Source organism: Cucurbita moschata, unplaced genomic scaffold, assembly GCF_002738365.1.
Source record: "Cucurbita moschata cultivar Rifu unplaced genomic scaffold, Cmos_1.0 Cmo_Scf00035, whole genome shotgun sequence".
NCBI lineage: Eukaryota > Viridiplantae > Streptophyta > Magnoliopsida > Cucurbitales > Cucurbitaceae > Cucurbita > Cucurbita moschata.
In genome coordinates this window covers 1,174,068-1,192,654 of record NW_019268551.1, presented here as the reverse complement: position 1 = coordinate 1,192,654, position 18,587 = coordinate 1,174,068, and the positions used below count along the sequence as shown (strand labels likewise).

The 18,587-nt window shown below is 34.1% G+C and overlaps 2 protein-coding genes across 2 annotated transcripts; both read left to right on the top strand.

Annotated features, from left to right (window-relative positions):
* The first annotated feature begins 5,368 nt into the window (after positions 1–5,368).
* On the top strand, positions 5,369–6,528 carry LOC111431140 (ethylene-responsive transcription factor 5-like). The gene has a single exon (XM_023067679.1). It carries the CDS (start codon positions 5,413–5,415, stop codon positions 6,442–6,444), a length of 1,032 nt encoding a protein of 343 aa, XP_022923447.1. The 5' UTR covers positions 5,369–5,412; the 3' UTR covers positions 6,445–6,528.
* A 5,976-nt stretch (positions 6,529–12,504) lies between these two features.
* On the top strand, positions 12,505–17,842 carry LOC111431043 (nudix hydrolase 8). The gene is made up of 9 exons (XM_023067538.1): positions 12,505–12,967; positions 13,297–13,577; positions 14,734–14,799; positions 14,970–15,107; positions 15,252–15,329; positions 15,427–15,477; positions 17,181–17,215; positions 17,298–17,406; positions 17,481–17,842. The coding sequence occupies exons 1-9, from the start codon at positions 12,868–12,870 to the stop codon at positions 17,685–17,687; spliced, it is 1,065 nt and encodes a 354-aa protein (XP_022923306.1). The 5' UTR covers positions 12,505–12,867; the 3' UTR covers positions 17,688–17,842.
* The last annotated feature ends 745 nt before the right edge of the window (positions 17,843–18,587 follow it).

Sequence of the window (18,587 nt, the reverse complement as noted above, 5' to 3'; positions counted from 1 at the left end):
ATATATATATATATATATATATATATATATATATATATATATATATATATATATATATATATATATATATATATATATATATATGTATGTATGTATACATGTATATATATACATACATACATACATATATATATATTATAAGGATAATTTAAAAAAAGAAAATTATTACGTCCGTGTTTGTTTGTAATAATAGTTCTTGTTAGTATATGAGTAAGAACAATTCGTACCCAAAGAGTTGAAATAGCTGATGTTGGTCTGTAGAGATAGTTTTCACTCCAACAATATCTATAAGGTAAGATAAGTAAGGTGGTAAGGTCAGAGTCGAGTTGCACCGAAAAATGTTGGAACAATTAGGTGCATTTGTGATCGAACTACTAACACCACATGTAGGGGTATAAACGGGTTAGGTTGTCGGGTTGTACTTATTTATAATACATATTCATTAATAATTAAAAAATCTTATAAAATTCAAATATCAAATATTTACAAGTCACAATGCATCACTAACATCGGTTATAAACGTTAAATATTTTTAAAAGTAGTAGAGTTCACTTGTTACCTTATTTGTGCATTGGATAGCGTAACAATCTATGCCCATAGATTCGACACTTGATGACATCGACATTTTCCTGCAACATAGTCACATTACCTACTTCTCGCTTCTTAAGAGTGAAGATTATCCCCACAAACCAACACGAGTTTTGTCCTCACTCATATGCATCCCTCCAAGTAAAACATGTTCAACTATAGAGCTTCTATAATTGAGCCTCTGAAGAGGAACGTGCACCTTTTTGGTATATGTAGCAACTTTCAATTTTTAGCCCTTTCTTAGTTATTTTATTCTTAGATCACTCTCGAGTTCATTCGTGTCCCCATTCTTTACTTCGGTGTCAGAGTCAGGTTGACCCGAACAAAAAAAAGTCAACACAACCCAAATCGAAAAAAATCTAACGGTCGCAACAATGTCATCAAATATACTAAATGGGCTTTCAATCAAGGCCCAAATTCCCTCTTTCCTCTTAGCTTCCTCTCTCTCTCTCTAATTAAACTAAATTAACTTATAATGTCAGCAAATTAAGACATGATTATAAAACAATTAGAACATTAAACCTTAAAAAACTCAAAATGACTTCCCAAGATCTATTAAACACTGAATTGGATAATGTTTAAAATTAAACTAATCTAAATTTAATCACAATTAAACACCTAATTTAATCAATTAATAATGATTAAATTACAGTTCTAAATATATTAATCCAAGCCGCCATGAACTTTTATAACATAAAAATGATTCCTTCTGTTTTTTTTTCTCTCTCTCTCTCTCTCTAGAAATATTCCTTGTCTTTCCCTTTATGAACAAACAAATTTCCCTTTCATGGTTGGTGTCTCCTCCTCAAACCCGAGTCAAAAAGGATAGGTGTCGTGACATTTATTTTTTAGATGTACTTTTACCCGAGATGTTAGGCAAATTTTTGACCCGAGATAATAGAAGCATTTGCGTCAGGCTGAAAAAAATCTATGCTCGACATATCAAATTAAAAACAGATGCAAAATGTTCAGGTAAGCATTCAGGTCAACAGATACATGGGATACGGGAATAGGAGTTATATTCAAATTGGATTCTTGAACGTTTTTTAATTTGAGTCAAAACCGTTCTATTTCTGAAATATAATTATAGTTCTATTTAAAAGATTAATATTTTAATTTTCCCCTCTCATAAATATATTTTAAAATTTTTAATTATATTATAAAAAGTTAAAAAAAAAGGTTACATTAAAAATTCCAAGTGAATCTAAAACATTCTAGAAGCCTTATCCATTTACGTCTCTCTCACTAAACTTCTAGAAGCCATAAATATATGTTTTTTAAATAAAAAACTTATTGCTAGTTGCTAACTCACACCCGAGTAAAATAATGGTATATGAATGAACCAAAATCATATTTAAATAAGAGCGATCTTAAGGATAGAATGACTAAAAAAGGCTTAAAAGAGTTGAAAGTCGCTACATATACTAATAATGTGCATATTTCTTTTCGGTGGCTTAATCATAGGAACTCTAACGATAAGCGTGTTATTCTTGGAATAATTTTAGATCTCAGCAAGAACTCGTGTTGATCTGTAAGGACTCGTGTTGGTCTGTGGAATAGTTTTCACTCTTAGATCGCACCAAAAATTGAGTTGAACTCGAGTACCCTCGATTAAGTATTGAATTCAAAGTAACTAAAATATTTGGGTTGGGCCGTTATTAATTATTCCAGTAATTTATTCATTTTTTTATAATTATTTATTTTCAAATTGCAATTCAATATCAATATATATTTTAAAAAATTACTTAAATTTAATTTTACAGAGAAATAAATAATAAAATTAAATAAGGTTAAAATAAATATATATAATTATATAGTAAATAAATTTTAAAAAATTTTAATTTCATTTTACAAATATTTTAAAAAAAATTTAATAGGATCTTAAAATTTTAATTCTGTGATATAAAATTTTAATTTTTTAAAAAAATATTAAATATGACGATTGAGAGATCCACATCAGTTAGAAAAAAGAACGAAATATTTTTTATAAACGTGCGAAATCTCTCACTAACAGACGCGTTGACAATATTTATAAGCAATGACTATGAATCGTTACGAACTAAAATTTATTAAAATATTATAATTTTATATGCTTATTCAAACTAAGGTATTAATATTTTAAACAAACCATGTGAAATAACGTGACTTGTTCTTTGTAACTGGTTGTCATAAATGTATATAATATATTTTTAATTAGAAATTGTCGTAGAATTCAAAGATAATATGAACTCCACAAAAGGAAAAAGAATCTAAAAAGATTCTTCGGATATCATTTATATTCGGTAGAATTCAAAGTTTTAAAATATTTTAAAATCAATATTTTACATATGTCTTGGTCACGTCATGCATGTAATGATAACCTTATTTTTAATAAGAAAAATATGTTCGTTACAGATAACATATGTAACAGCCCAAGCCTACTGTTAGTAAATATTGTCTATTTTAGCTCGTTACGTATCGTCATCAACCTCATGGTTTTAAAACGCGTACACACCCTCATAAAAAATGTTTCGTTCCCTTTTCCAACTAATATGAGATCTCACAATCCTCCCCCTTAAGGACCAACATCTTCACTAGCATACTGCTCGATGTCTGATTTTGATACCATTTGTAAAAGCCAAAGCCCACTGCTAACAGATATTGTCCGCTTTGTCCCGTTATGTATTGTCATCAGCCTCATGGTTTTAAAACATGTCGGTTAGAAAGAAGTTTCCACACCCTTATAATAAATGTTTTGTTCTTATCTCCAACTGATGTGGGATCTCACAATCCACCCCCTTACGGGCCAACATACTACCTGACACACTGCTCGATGTCTAGCTCCAGCACCATTTGTAACAGCCCAAGCCCACCGCTAATAGATATTATCCACTTTGACCAATTACGTATTGTCATCAGTCTCATAGTTTTAAAACACGTCTAATAGAAAGAAGTTTCCGCACCCTTATAATAGATATTTTGTTCCTCTCTCCAACCGACATGGGATCTTAGAACATAACTTATTCTTTTTTAGCGGGTTTGTCATAAATATATTATAATATATTTTTAGCACTCAAACATAATATGAACTACAAGATTCCTCCCATCTTGAAAAAGGGCAAATTGGTTGAAATTTGAAAATGGGCATAAAAGTGATGACTTGTTCTTGAGATAGCATTGAATGTCACCTCATCTAAAAGCTATCAATTTGCTATCATTTTTGTCCCACCAAACCAAGTTGGGGCCAACAATTTGGCATACACTTTTCAAAACGCTTCAAATAACACCGTTACATCTTCGTCAAACTTGAATAGGGACGAAGAAAATTCAACACTCTTTTGGGTCTTTGTTTTCAACTCAACCTTTTGTAAACTGTTAATTTTGTCGCCTTTTTGTCGTTTTTTTTATTTAAATTATGAATCGAAGTACGAGAAAGTTTCAAACCCAGATGAAAACTTCAAACTAACCAAAATTATAAGAACCTGTGTTAATTACGATATAACAAGAGTAGTTCGAGTCAAGCCAGTAACAATCTGAATCCAGATTCTATATCTTGAGCATGAAAACCCTAATTGACCTCTTACCCCGAACATTTGATTCGTTTGACTTTTAAGAAGTCAACAAAAATCATTTTGAAGTAGGTAAAAACTTGTAAAAGAAAATGTTGTTTTAAAATAATATTTAAAAAAAATCCCAAATGGGAAAACAATTAAAATTAAATAAATAAAGAAAATCTTTATTATAACCAATGTGAATCTAATTGGATGCTTAAGTGCAATGCATTAAAGAAGAAAATTTCTTTTTAAATTTTAAAAAATAAAAAGATGTTAATTAAATAATAATTAAAATATTTATTTAAATTAAAAGTCAAAATTACTTTAGTGAAAGAAATACAAATTCAAGAAATACACTATCTCCTTTCAATTAAATGATAATTAATTCCCCCTTTTGACCTCAAACCTCACCTTATTAAATTTGCTTCCACATTATTCTTTGAAAACCCAATTTGGTTTTTTAGACTTTTTCCTCATTATTTATTTTTATATTTCAATATTTTAATTTAATATATTGATAAATTATATACTTATATCATTCTATGTCATATGTGACAAATGTTGAATAATATTATGATATTATAATAAATACTTTTTTTATTATATAGTTTTATTATAATTTAGACTTTTTGATATTTAAATATTTAAATACTTTAACATGTTTATTTATTTATTGTTAATTAAGCTTATAAAACTATATAAACGTTATTATTTTAGTTGATTAATTAATTAATATATCAATATATTAAATGATACTAGTTTTAATTAATTAAAATTTTTATTAAAGAAATGTTAAAACATTCGCCATATGATATGAAATATATAATTTTAAAGTAATTAAGAGTAGAAAAGAGTTATTAATACTATTTTAATATTTTTATATGTAATTATTTAATTTTGATTTATAAACCTAAATATTTAAATCCTAAATAAAACAACAATTTCAATCATTACCTTATCCAAATTGAAAATAACATAATTTTACAAAATTATTAATATTTATTTTCTTAAAAATTATTTATTTTTCCCGTAAACGAACCTGGAGGTGGAAAGGGGAAGGAAGCGGATTAGGCTGCAAGTAAAAAGACTATTTTACCCTTTGGAATAGCCGTCAGATCATTTCTTTTGACTGAATCCAACGGAGGGAATTAAGCGAGAAGGAAGGTTCCCCTGCGCATCACCGAAGGGGCAAGGGTTCGAAAGCATATAAATAGCTCTCCACTCCCTTCTTCCACTCGAATATCGCATAAACCCTAGTCTTCTTTTGAACCTCAATTTCTCTCTGTAATCTATGGAACTTGTGAATCTGGAGGAAGCTGCTGCGTTGGAGAATATTAAGCTTCATCTTCTCGGCGAACTCTCTCCGTTGCCGAGGAATTTGACTTCTGATGATAGCCTTTGTGTCACGTCGTCGGATCGTTCGGTGAGTTCCGATGCTTCAACGACGTCTAACTGTCCTCTTACAATCACTGATTACTTCGATTCGGATGATTTTTTCGAATTTTCCTCTGATTTCATCCGAGAGGAGTCGTCGATTTTATCAAACGACGATTTCTTCGGAGTCGAGATGAAACCTAACGTCATCGACCTCACGACGCCTAAATCAGAGGAGTTTCTCGAATTCGAGACGAAACCTAATGTTTTTGAGGATTTGAGTTTGAGTTCGAGTTCTCTGTACAGTAATAGTTCATCTGAAGTCGAATCTAAGACGAAATTGATCGGTCGTGTGACGAATTCGAATAGGAAACGATCGAATTTGAAAATCTCGCTTCCGAACAAGACTACGCAGTGGATTAATTTTGACGCGGCGGAGAAGAAGAATCCGGTTGTGGTGCAGAGGAGTAAAGATCTCGAGGCGGAGAAGAAGGTTCATTACAGAGGCGTTCGACAGAGGCCTTGGGGAAAGTTCGCGGCCGAGATTAGGGATCCGAATCGTCGTGGATCTAGAGTCTGGCTTGGAACTTTTGAGACGGCTATTGAAGCGGCGAGAGCTTACGATCGTGCTGCCTTTAAACTTCGAGGATCCAAAGCGATTCTCAACTTTCCGTTGGAAGCTGCGAACTCTTACTACTCGGAGCCGATCGTCGCCGGGAAGCGGCGGCGGGAGGAGGAAGTAGAAGAGGTAGTCGAGGCGGTGCCGGTGAAGAAAGAGAAAACGGAGGAGATGAACCTCCCGGCCGCCGACGTCAGTTTCCTAAAGGATATGCCGCTAACGCCGTCGTCATGGTCGATGGTATGGGACGGGGAGTCGAAGGGACTTCTCAATATTCCGCCGTTATCGCCGTTATCGCCGTTCGGTTTTCCACAGCTTATGGTTGTATAACATTTGGGGGAAAACACCATTTTTTTACATTTTTTTCCCTTTCTTTTCATTCTCTAAATAATTAAGAAATTGTCTGTTTGTTTATTTGTATAAAAAAAAATCCCCAAGGAAATTCAAATTCGAATTTCGCAAAAAAATTTGCAATTCTTGACACAAATATTATGATAAATTAGATTAATTTCATGGGTTAAATTAAATTAATCTTAATTATTAATTCTAACACTTAAAAGAGTAAAATGAATTTTCATAATTTTTTTGGGTTAAATTTATTTTTAAAAAATAAACATTTAAAATCTCGAATCTTAATCATATCAAATATTTTTCAACTATCTTTTTTTATTTTTTTAAAATTGAATAAAATATGAAGTGAATGATTGGAATCTACAACATTTTGGTTCGAACTTTCAATATTCATATCTTAATGCTGAGTTAAATTTAGGTTGTCACATTTGATTTCTAGACAACTATTTTTTGAAAAATTGGAACTCCGAACCATATAAACCTATGAATAGAACAATTTTGACATCTAAGTGAGATCTTAAGGCTATGAATTGACTGTCATATTTAATACGATGGTCGGGATGAGGGGCAAAAATGTAATTTAGAGAAATTTTGAAAGGTTGAATTATTAAGGCACAAGCCAAACACAAGCCTTATGTTCGTCGGACGTCATCAGATTTAATAATTTTCCCCAATGGGAAATGTCGAATTCATTTGACCAAACACCCACATAAAGATATAAATGAAGAATTTTTCAATAACTCACGTGCCCTTTTGGACTCATTTGACTTTTTCATATAATAAACTTTTAGTTTGACCCATCGGTAAATATAAATTACATGGTTATTACTTGACTTTTAGACGCTTTAGCCTGTCAAAGTAGATCGACATCTTAAGTTTCGAGCTCTAAGAAAAATCGTGTCAAAAGTATAGGCTTAAGAAGTCTTCTTACTTGCAAGCTAACTCCTAGTCTCGAGCTTTAATATTTCACTCACACGCTTTCTAAAATTTCTTTTCCGGAGATCCTAACATAAAATTATTCCAAACGAAACATACTTAACTATGAAGTTCCTATGATTGAGTCACCGAAAGAGAAGGTGTGCCTCGTTGGTATAAATAGTGACTTTTAATTCTTTTAAGCTTTTCTTAACTATCCTATCCAAGATCGCTCCGTGATCTCGATGTATTCTCTTGATTTTTTTTTTTGGTTAGAATCATGTGACTAAGAAAAACACATACCGAAAGGATTTATGTTGGTATGTGATGATAATTTTATTTTTAGAAATAGTTTAAAATGAGTACGTATCATAGTCATGTCATGTGAGATCCCACATCAGTTGGAGAGAGAATAAAACATTCTTATAAGGGTGTAGAGATTTCTCTCTAGTAGACGCGTTTTAAAACTGTGAGGTTAACGGCGATACGCAATGGGTCAAAGCGGATAATATCGACTAGCGGTGGGCTTGGGCCGTTGAGATCCCACGTTGGTTGGAGAGGGGAACGAAGCATTGCTCATAAAGGTGTAGAAACCTCTCTCTAGCAGGCGTAAGCCATGAAGCTAACGACTATATGTAACGGGTCAAAGTGGACAATATTTTGTTAGCGGTGAGCTTGATCTGTGGGAATAGAAGCGAGGAGTAAGTAACATGATCATATCACAGAGAAATGTCATGACCATCGAGTTGTAGCGGTGAATTTCAAATCTTAGTTCGAATCCTAGACATGAAGCATTATACAGATATATGGTAGATATATGGTAGAGTTGTAGCGGTGTATTAATCAACCATAGGTTAAAATAAAATGATTCATTAATAAAAATGTAATTTCCAATTTTGCCTCAATAATTTAGCTATTTGAATATTTCCCCCTCGAAAAAGGCCTTAATACAATTTGGCCCATAATAACACTAGGGAAGCCTAGGTACATCATGGGCTAAGTTAATAATATCCATAAATTTCACAATTATAAATTTATCTTAAATTTTTCATTTCTTTTAAATTTATGGATTTATTAAATTCAATTTATTTTATTAGACCTAAATTAAAATTTATATCGTAGTTGAATTAATTTTATTAAAAATTTATTAGACGCGTAAATATTTATATTCCTAATAATTAAAAAAAATTTAAATTTTAAATTCCTAAGTTTATTTTGTTAGAAAAAAACATTATATATATATATATATATATATATATATATATATATATATATATATATATATATAAAACCAGGCACTAGTGTGATATTTGTCACACTCGAACATTATCTATATATATATAACCAGACACTAGTGTGATATTTGTCACAGTTGATGTTTAAGTTAGTAGGAGGCTTTAGGATGCAATAAAACTTTGGAGAAATATAGTGAATTCTTCGGTTGTTCATATAACTTGATAATTCGATCAATACGAACTACCGAACTCAAATCATAAAAGTTGAGTTCGGTTAGTTTTTTTTTTTTTTTTTTTTTTTGCATTAGGTTAAATGTTTTGAAAAGTGAAAAAATCAGTTCGTTTGTGGATTGACCCGACTAACTCGACCAACCTGAAAATAGGGTTACGATCCAACCCAACTTTTAAAATTATTAAGAATGTTTAATATTTGTAACCGATGTTTGAACGGTTAGAGATGCGTTGTGACTTGTAAATGTTTAATATTTGAATTTTATGAGATTTTAGTTATTAACCTGACATGTGTCGTAGATAAGTCACGAAAAAAAACAGTATCAATCCCAAAATTGGAGTTAAATAGATCATCTAACTTAATTCTTGTCCCAATAATTCGACTAATTTAGACTACCATATCCAGTTTTAGTTAGATTTTTTTTCGGTAGGTTGAATTTTTTTAAAAATTAAAATTTTGGTTCGAGTTGCGGGTGACAGGTTTAGTGGCTCAATCATATGAACTTCACAGTCAAGTGTGCTTTACTTTGAGCAATTCTATGTTAGGTGATCTCTCGGAAATTTTCCTCGGATGCATGTGAGTGAGGACAAATCATGTTGTAAAGACTCATGTTGGTCTGTGGAGATTATCTTCACTCTTAAGAAATGAGGACTAGGTAACGTGACCATGTCCATGAAAATATCGGGACCATCATGTGCTGAATTCGGATTCGAATCCTGATCCCTCGAGACTAATAAATGATTTGAATTGAAAATTTTGTTTTAAAAATTACAAGTAACGAGCTCATTCAAACATAATATTCAAATCTCGATTTCTTAGATACAAATTTGAATGACTAAGAACCTATTATAAGTAAAATTAAATATTAAAGTAACAACTCATGTCCGAGATTCGAAACCCAATTCTTAAACTTTTAATTTTATCTTTTAAGATATTTAATTAATTTCAATTAACTTTTTTTTTTATTACACATTAAAAACTTATTAAAAGTATTATGATATAAATATGTTATCATATGTCACCTCTATACAATATTTTAAACTCATTATATTTTGATCCATATGTCACCATTTTTTTAAATTCTTTCAAATATTGAAATCTAGCATTTCATATTTAATACTTCGAACCGATTTTTTTTTTTAATTGACTTTGGAGAAAAGGAACCGTCCATATTTTGAAAAGCTAGACATTATGTAAGTGACTTGCTGACCCATCGAAGAGGGTCATAAGGGTATTAAAAAAAATCCAACGTCACGCAAAACCTGATCTTAACGCAACCTAATTTATACCGTTTGAGTTGGATTATAAACTTATTTAAGTCGGGGTGAATTCAAATAAATTAAAATTTTATGGGTTGGGTTGTTTCATTAATTTTCTCGATTGAGTTGAATTGAACCAATTAGAAAAAAAAAATTGTGACCCTGCAATTATATACCTAAACATATATTTATTTTATTTTTATTTAAATAAATAATACGAACAACCCGAACCAACTTAACCCGACAATTGTATGGTTATGTTGAGTTGGGTTCATTATTTAACCATGATTGTTTAGGTTGAAAAAAATTTATAACGTGAACAATTGAGTTGGGTCTAAAAAAAATATCTCGACCCAATCCAACCTAACTTACAAACACCCTTAGTTGATCACTCATACAATAGGTGTATAAAATGTGAAACTTGGTCATCGTGATTTAATTTATATAGTGTGTATATAACGATATAAAAACAAATCGTTAACGTTACTAGGGTCATTCTCCACTAGCTTCTAAATTCTCGGGAACTTTTTTTTCACTCTTAAAATAACTTTTAAAACACTTAAAACGCTACTCGGAACGTGTTTATAATAAATTGTTACTTAATTTATTGGCCACTAATCAATTATTTGTTATCAAATTAGACTATGAATTGTGCGTTCTAAGTCATATTAATTAAAGTTAATTAAGATTTAAATAATGGTTTAGTTGAATTATTAGTGGGAAACATTCCAAATGTATGCTGACAAGGATAACCCAACAAATACATATTACCTTATCCATTTGAATCACCAAACCTTTCTTGTTTTTGTGGCTATGGAATATGCCTTGGATTTCCATTCTTCTTGTTTATTTTATATTTTAATGAACTAAATAATGATTTGAACGTTCTTCGCAATAATATCGAAACATATTGATTGTAACTCATTGTTTTAGTTTAATGCTTTAAATGACTCGATTACGGTTTACGTGTTAAGGTTTGAGTTGTAAGATTTTGTTATCGTTTCAGTCTTGATATAATCTTTAGTGAATATAGCAAGGACTAAAACGAGAAAGAAGTTTGTCTGAACGTCCCGATGACACTCGTTCGAAAAATGAAAAAAAAAAAAGAAAAAAAGAAGTCATTGATGGGTGTTAGACAAACACGACTCTCCACAATGGTATGATATTGTCCACTTTAATCATAAATGCTCATGGCTTTGCTTTGGGCTTCCTCAAAAGACCTCACACTAATGGAGTTAGTATTCATCACTTATAAACTCATGATCATTCCCTAAATTAGCCGATGTGGGACTTTTATCATCCAACAATGGGTACCCCTACGAAAAATGACCTAAAAATGGCTCGAAAACAAAACTATTTGGATTTTTTTACTAAACATGCCAGAAAACAAATGATAAAATAAATAGATTTCAAAAATAAATATTCGTCACTTTATTTAAAAAATAAACTTTCTAAATTATTAAAAATACTTTCGAGTTTTTAAAAGTTTCAATAATACTTTTTAAATTTTTTAAAAAAATTTGTCAAATGCATTTTAAAAAAATTATAAAATACATTTATCCTATTTTAAAAATATTTATCAATATTCAAAGGTAATATTAAAAATTTTGAATAGAATCTGTGAGTTGTTAATAGACAGTTTTCTCGTTTATGTATTTGGTAATAATTTTTTTAAACCTTTTTTTTAAGATAAAAATTTTAATGCTACATTTAAAATTTTTTAAACATCTTATTTTTTATTTATTTAAAAAAATTTAAAGATATTAATAGAATTTTTTCTGAAGTTAAAATAAATATAAAATTTTAAAAATAAATATAAAATATAGTACTAAACAAAATTAACCATTACAAATATCTAATATATATATTTCATAATTAATTACAATTATACCACAAAACATATTCTCCAAATATCGTTAAATTTTAATATATTTTTATTAATTTAGCCCACAAATTTTTTTTTTCAAGTATACCGATATCTAAGATATATTTCATAACTAATTACAATTATACTACAAAATATATTTTTTAAATATCTTCGTATCTTAATATATTTTTATTAATTTAATCTACGAAATTTTTGATGTACACGAATATCTAAGATATATTCTGCAACTAATTACAATTATACCACAAAATATATTCTCTAGATATCTCTATATCTTAATATATTTTTATTAATTTAATCCACAAAATTTTTGTATGCATACAAATATTTGAGATATATTCCATAATTAATTACAATTATACTATAAAATATATTTTGGGTTCGTTATCCAATGGACGTGATGTTGTCGAGTAGGATATTATAAGGAAGCATGAATTTCATGTGAATTAGATATCCATTTTTAAACAATTCACGAATCCTAATATGCCAAAACGATCGCTGGAATCGATTTCAGTATCGTTTTCAAATACCCCACCAAAACGCCCAATACCACACGTTATGCGATCGCAAATCTGTCACTTCAATGCCGCTGTCGCTTTGTTCAAATATGGCCCCATAAGGTTGTTTCCTCCCCAAATTCCATCACTATTTTTACTCTTTTAGCTCTAAATCCCTTCACCCCACTATGTAAAATGTGCGAATTCCCCCTTGTTCCCTCCGAATTTCGATCTTTTCTAAGGGATTTCTTCGCATTATTCTTCTCTTTCCTCTTCGATTTAAGGTCAAGGGTTTTGTTTATCAAGTTTTCCTGAAAATCCTCTTCGGATTTTGAGGGGTTTTTGAGATTTTTGTGTGTTTTTTCGACCGCCATTAATGGAGATGTCGTTGTTGGAGCCAAGAACAGCGGTTTCTTCCCCGTTTTCCAGCTTTAAGCACCAAGTTGAGAGGTTTTCTAGGTGTTCTTCTTGCAAAGGTATACTCTCTTGATGTGTTGGGAAAGTTTGAATGCTTGATATGTTGTCTTTGATTGTATCTTTCTTCTACATTTAGTGTTGGATTCCTCGAAATTTGGCAGATGTTTTGTGGACCAAACATTTTTGTTCTTGGGTTTTGCTGTTTTTTGGATGTTGGATGTTGGATTCTTTTGGAAAGAGTAATGATGATATGTTCTCTGTTGAAATTTGGCAGATGTTTTGTGGACCAAACATTTTTGTTCTGTGGTTTTGCTGTTTTTGGATGTTGGATTCATTTGGAAAGATTAATGATGTTGTGTTCTCTGTTGAAATTTGGTTGTTTGTTTAGGTAGATTTTTCAGGGCTTCTTATTCAAGAGTTCCAAACAAAGCATCTTGTAGTGGAGGTGTGAGTTCAATTAGCCAAGAAAAACTAGCAGCTGAAGCTTTTACTCATAAGATAAATGGAACAAATGGATTGAATTCTAAGCTGTTTTCAAGAGATAGTAGATTGTTAGATGCTGCTGATGATCAATATGATGGAATTGTTATTGATCCAAATGGATTACCTTCGAATCCGATCGTCTTTTCGTCGAATCTTCGTTTCTCTCTGTCTCATTGGAAAAAGAAGGTAAAGATTTCTGTATGTCATGTTTGATGTTTATATTTCCACTGATGATTGAAGTGATGCCTTTGCTTGAACCATATATAATTGCTCGTTTGAAAATTGTATTTGTGAGATTCCACGTCGGTTGGAGAGGGGAATGGAGCATTTCTTATAAGGGTGTGAAAACCTCTCCCTAGGAGACGCGTTTTGAAACCATGAGACTGACGGCGATACGTAACGGGTCAAAGCAGACAAGCGGTGGGCTTGGGCTGTTACAAATGGTATTTGAGCTAGACACCGGGCGGTGTGCTAGTGAGGACGCTGGCCCCAAGGGGGTGGATCGTGAGATCCTACATCGGTTGGAGAGGGGAACGAAGCATTCCTTATAAGGGTGTGGAAACCTCTCTCTTGGAGACATGTTTTAAAACCGTGAGGTTGAGGGCAATACGTAATGGGTCAAAGCGGACAATATTTGTTAGCGGTGGGCTTGGGCTGTTATAAATGGTGTCAGAGCCAGACACCAGGCGATGTGCCAGTGAGGACGCTGACCCGCAAGGGGGTGAATTGTGAGATCCCATGTCGGTTGGAGAGGGAAAACATTCCTTATAAGAGTGTGGAAACCTCTCCCTAGCATACGCGTTTTAAGACCGTGAGGTTGACGGCGATTCGTAATGGGTTAAAGCAGACAATATTTGTTAGCGGTGGGCTTGGGTTGTTACAAATGGTATCAGGGCCAGACACCGAGCGGTGTGCCAACGAGGACGCTGAGCCCCCAAGAGATGTGGATTGTGAGATCCCACGTCGGTTGGAGAGGGGAACGAAACATTTCTTATAAAGGTGTGGAAAATTCTCCCAAGCAGATGCGTTTTAAAATCGTGAGGCTGATTGCGATGCGTAACGGGTCAAAACGGACAATTATTTGTTAGTAGTGAGCTTGGGCTGTTACAGAATTTTAGGTAGATGTAAGTACTCTAAACGAGCTCGTAACGCAGATTTTCGCAACGTTGATGTCATGTAGAAACCTCAAAGTTCACAAAAGTTTCTTAACCGCACCAAACATATGCTTGACACCTTGGTTTTCTTGTCCAATTCAATGTAGTTCCATATTTCAGGTGCAATAGAGGCATAAACTACTACATATTCAGTGAGGATACTATACTGAGAATCTCTTCTGCTGCAGGGAAAGAAGGGAGTTTGGCTTAAGTTGCTAGTCGAACAGTCCGAGCTTGTTCCGATTGCCATAAAGGTAATGTTCGTATCTAAACCCGATTAATAGCTTACCCTTATGTACTCTACTCGGACTTCAGTGAATCCTATTGTTATTTCATTTTAATAGACTCCGATTCGCTCGAAGCGAGGAGAATGTTTATATGTTTGCTTAGCATGTTCCTCTTGGACTGATTATTTGGATCACAGGCAGGATTTCAATACCATCACGCTGAGCCGGGTTACTTGATGTTAACTTATTGGATACCCGACGGACCCTGCATGCTTCCTGCAAATGCTTCGCATCACGTCGGGGTCGGAGGATTCGTCATCAATGACAAAAACGAGGTATATCACAAGCCTTAGATCTCTATAGCATAAGGTTGTTCTATTTTCTCGACTCGTCGTTTACGACAAATTCTAGCCGATCACACAACAATTATTTTCGACATAAACATATCTAAACTATAATTAGCTGGTCATTGGCAACAGGTCCTGGTAGTGCAAGAAAAATACTGTTCTCCACAATTCGCTAATTTTTGGAAGATACCAACCGGTTTCATCGTTGAGGTACGTGGCTTTCCGCTCGGTTCATCATCCCGATTGTACGTGTTAGATTTCGAGATTCTTTTTATTAACTCTTTTGAAACTTTTTCGTGTTTATCAGAAGGAAGAGATCTATACAGGAGTTGCTAGAGAAGTTAAGGAGGAAACTGGTGTAAGTATTTTCTGTCAAACCTTTCATCATGAATGCAAATTCCAACAAAGAATCTAAACTTTAGAGATCATCGATCGAGATCCCACGTCGGTTGGGGAGGAAAACGAAACATTTCTTATAAGGGTGTAGAAACTTCTCCTTAGCAAACGTTTTAAAACTGTGAGACTGATAGTGGTACGTAACGAGCCAAAGTGGAAAATATCTACTAGCGGTAGGCTTTGACTGTTACAAATGGTATCAGAGCCAAACACTGAGTGGTATGCCAGCGAGGACGTTGGGCCCCCAAGGGGAGTGGATTGTGAGATCCCACATCGGTTGGAGAGGAGAACGAAACATTTCTTAAAAGGGTGTGGAAGCCTTTGCTTAGCAGACGCGTTTTAAAACCGTGACGGTGGTACGTAACGAGCCAAAGTGGACAATTTCTACTAGCGGTGGGCTTTGACTGTTACAAATGGTATCAGAGCCAAACACTGAGTGGTATGCCAGCGAGGACGTTGGGCCGGCTTTGACTGTTACAAATGGTATCAGAGCCAAACACTGAGTGGTATGCCAGCGAGGACGTTGGGCCCCCAAGGGGAGTGGATTGTGAGATCCCACATCGGTTGGAGAGGAGAACGAAACATTTCTTAAAAGGGTGTGGAAGCCTTTGCTTAGCAGATCCCACATCGGTTGGAGAGGAGAACGAAACATTTCTTAAAAGGGTGTGGAAGCCTTTGCTTAGCAGACGCGTTTTAAAACCGTGACGGTGGTACGTAACGAGCCAAAGTGGACAATTTCTACTAGCGGTGGGCTTTGACTGTTACAAATGGTATCAGAGCCAAACACTGAGTGGTATGCCAGCGAGGACGTTGGGCCGGCTTTGACTGTTACAAATGGTATCAGAGCCAAACACTGAGTGGTATGCCAGCGAGGACGTTGGGCCCCCAAGGGGAGTGGATTGTGAGATCCCACATCGGTTGGAGAGGAGAACGAAACATTTCTTAAAAGGGTGTGGAAGCCTTTGCTTAGCAGATCCCACATCGGTTGGAGAGGAGAACGAAACATTTCTTAAAAGGGTGTGGAAGCCTTTGCTTAGCAGACGCGTTTTAAAACCGTGACGGTGGTACGTAACGAGCCAAAGTGGACAATTTCTACTAGTGGTGGGCTTTGACTGTTACAAATGGTATCAGAGCCAAACACCGGGCGGTGTGCCGAGTACGTTGGGCCCTCCGGGAGGGGTGGATTGTGAGATCCCATATCGGTTGGAGAGGAGAACGAAGCATTTCTTATAAGGGTGTGAAAACCTCTCCCTAGTAGACGCGTTTTAAAATCGTGATGCTAGCGGTGATACGTAATGAGGTAAAGCGGACAATATCTATTAGCGGTGGGCTTGGGTTATTACAAATGCTATCAAAGCCAAATACCGGGTGGTGAGCCCCCAAAGGAGGTGGATTGTGAGATCCCACATCGGTTGGAGAACGAATCATTTCTTATAAGGGTGTGGAAGCCTCTCCCTAGGCAGACGCGTTTTAAAACCGTGAGACTGACGACGATACGTAACGAGCCAAAGCGGACAATATCTAGTAGCGGTAGGCTTGGGCTGTTACACTTAACTTAACTTAGCCATTCCTCTAGGAGGCTCGAGAGATAAGCTTTATGTTACTATTTACTATAGCAGATCAAGTTTCTATGTCCTAATAGATTCTCTTTGCTCTGTTTTGCAGATTGACACTGAATTTGTTGAAGTAATAGCTTTCAGGTAAAACCATGTGACTTTCTTCATTTCATCTTGTCGAAACCGAGTCAACGAGATCTAACATCGTTCTCCTCCATTAATCCAGGCATGCTCACAACATAGCGTTCGAGAAGTCTGATTTGTTCTTCGTCTGCATGCTTAGACCCTTATCGACCCAGATAATCGCCGACGATTTCGAAATTCAAGCAGCAAAGGTAAATTTTCTAAACTCAAAGAATAATCAATCCTATGCTGTTCTACATTGAAAGCTGAATTTGTGGTAATTCAGTGGATGCCTTTAGCTGAATTTGTGGAGCAATCCCATGTAAAAGAAGATGTGATGTTTAAGAAGATCATCGACATTTGCATCGCTCGACTCGATAAATATTATTGTGGCTTGAACGTTCATCAACTCGTCTCGAAGTTCGATGGTAAACTTTCGTCACTTTATTACAATATCGTCGACGGGGAGGATCTAAACTGTGCTGGGAACTGAAGGGAACACAACCTGTTCATAGCTGATTTAGCAGTATATATCATCATGTTATTAGCACAATTAGGTGTGCTTTTTTGTACATGGCTGATTATAAATAAGCAAAAAGAACTGTTATTTGAGTTCCATAAATCTATTCCAAAGGGATTTCATGTGAATCCGCTCACCGAAGGCACACGCGTTTAGACGTAGACGAACCGGTTCAAGGAAACCAGTTCGACAGGTTCAATTGGACTAGTTTGACCCATTTTGGTCGACTTGGGTTAAACCATACTTTTATTAGGGCATAATTCGGAGAATTCGAGGGAAGAAAATTAGCTATTCTTACTTGTTTTGCGGTTTGTTCGATGTCAGTAGTTTGGTTGTCGCTATAGCTTGACTCGAAGATGGTTAAGTATCGTCTAATCTAACAATAAAAGCCAAGCGGCTTGACTCAATCCACAAAATCGTTGCACGTAGCTAGAGGCTGTGTTGGCTTGGCTCCTCTCGTAAAAATTGTTGCATATGCTAGAGGCATGGTCGTTGTAGTATAGTGGTGAGTATTCCCGCCTATCATGCAGGTGACCCGGGTTCGATCCCTGACTGAATCGTCTCGTAAAATCGTTACGGTATAGTGGTGAGTATTCTCACATTATCTATGTTAGTAGATATTGTCCGCTTTATTCCATTACAGTTACACGTAACCGTCAGCCTCACAATTTTAAAACGAGAAATTTTCACACCCTTAAAAGAAATTCTTCGTTCCCCTCTCTGACCAACGTAGGTTACATGTTTTCACTTTCTCGTTTTAAAATGAGGTCAGCATGCATTTGGTAACAAATACAATCGATCGTTGGAAGAACCTTTGAATGAAACATTATTGTATAGGCTAAGTGTCTAATCTAATATTAGAAAAACTTGTCA

Excerpts from the sequence above, each read along its gene's own strand:
- LOC111431140 (XM_023067679.1), top strand. The coding sequence starts at position 5,413 with ATGGAACTTGTGAATCTGGAGGAAGCTGCTGCGTTGGAGAATATTAAG.
- LOC111431043 (XM_023067538.1), top strand. The coding sequence starts at position 12,868 with ATGGAGATGTCGTTGTTGGAGCCAAGAACAGCGGTTTCTTCCCCGTTT. Across the intron at positions 12,968-13,296 it reads TAGGTGTTCTTCTTGCAAAG|GTAGATTTTTCAGGGCTTCT; the intron begins GTATACTCTCTT and ends TTGTTTGTTTAG. Across the intron at positions 15,330-15,426 it reads CAACCGGTTTCATCGTTGAG|AAGGAAGAGATCTATACAGG; the intron begins GTACGTGGCTTT and ends CGTGTTTATCAG.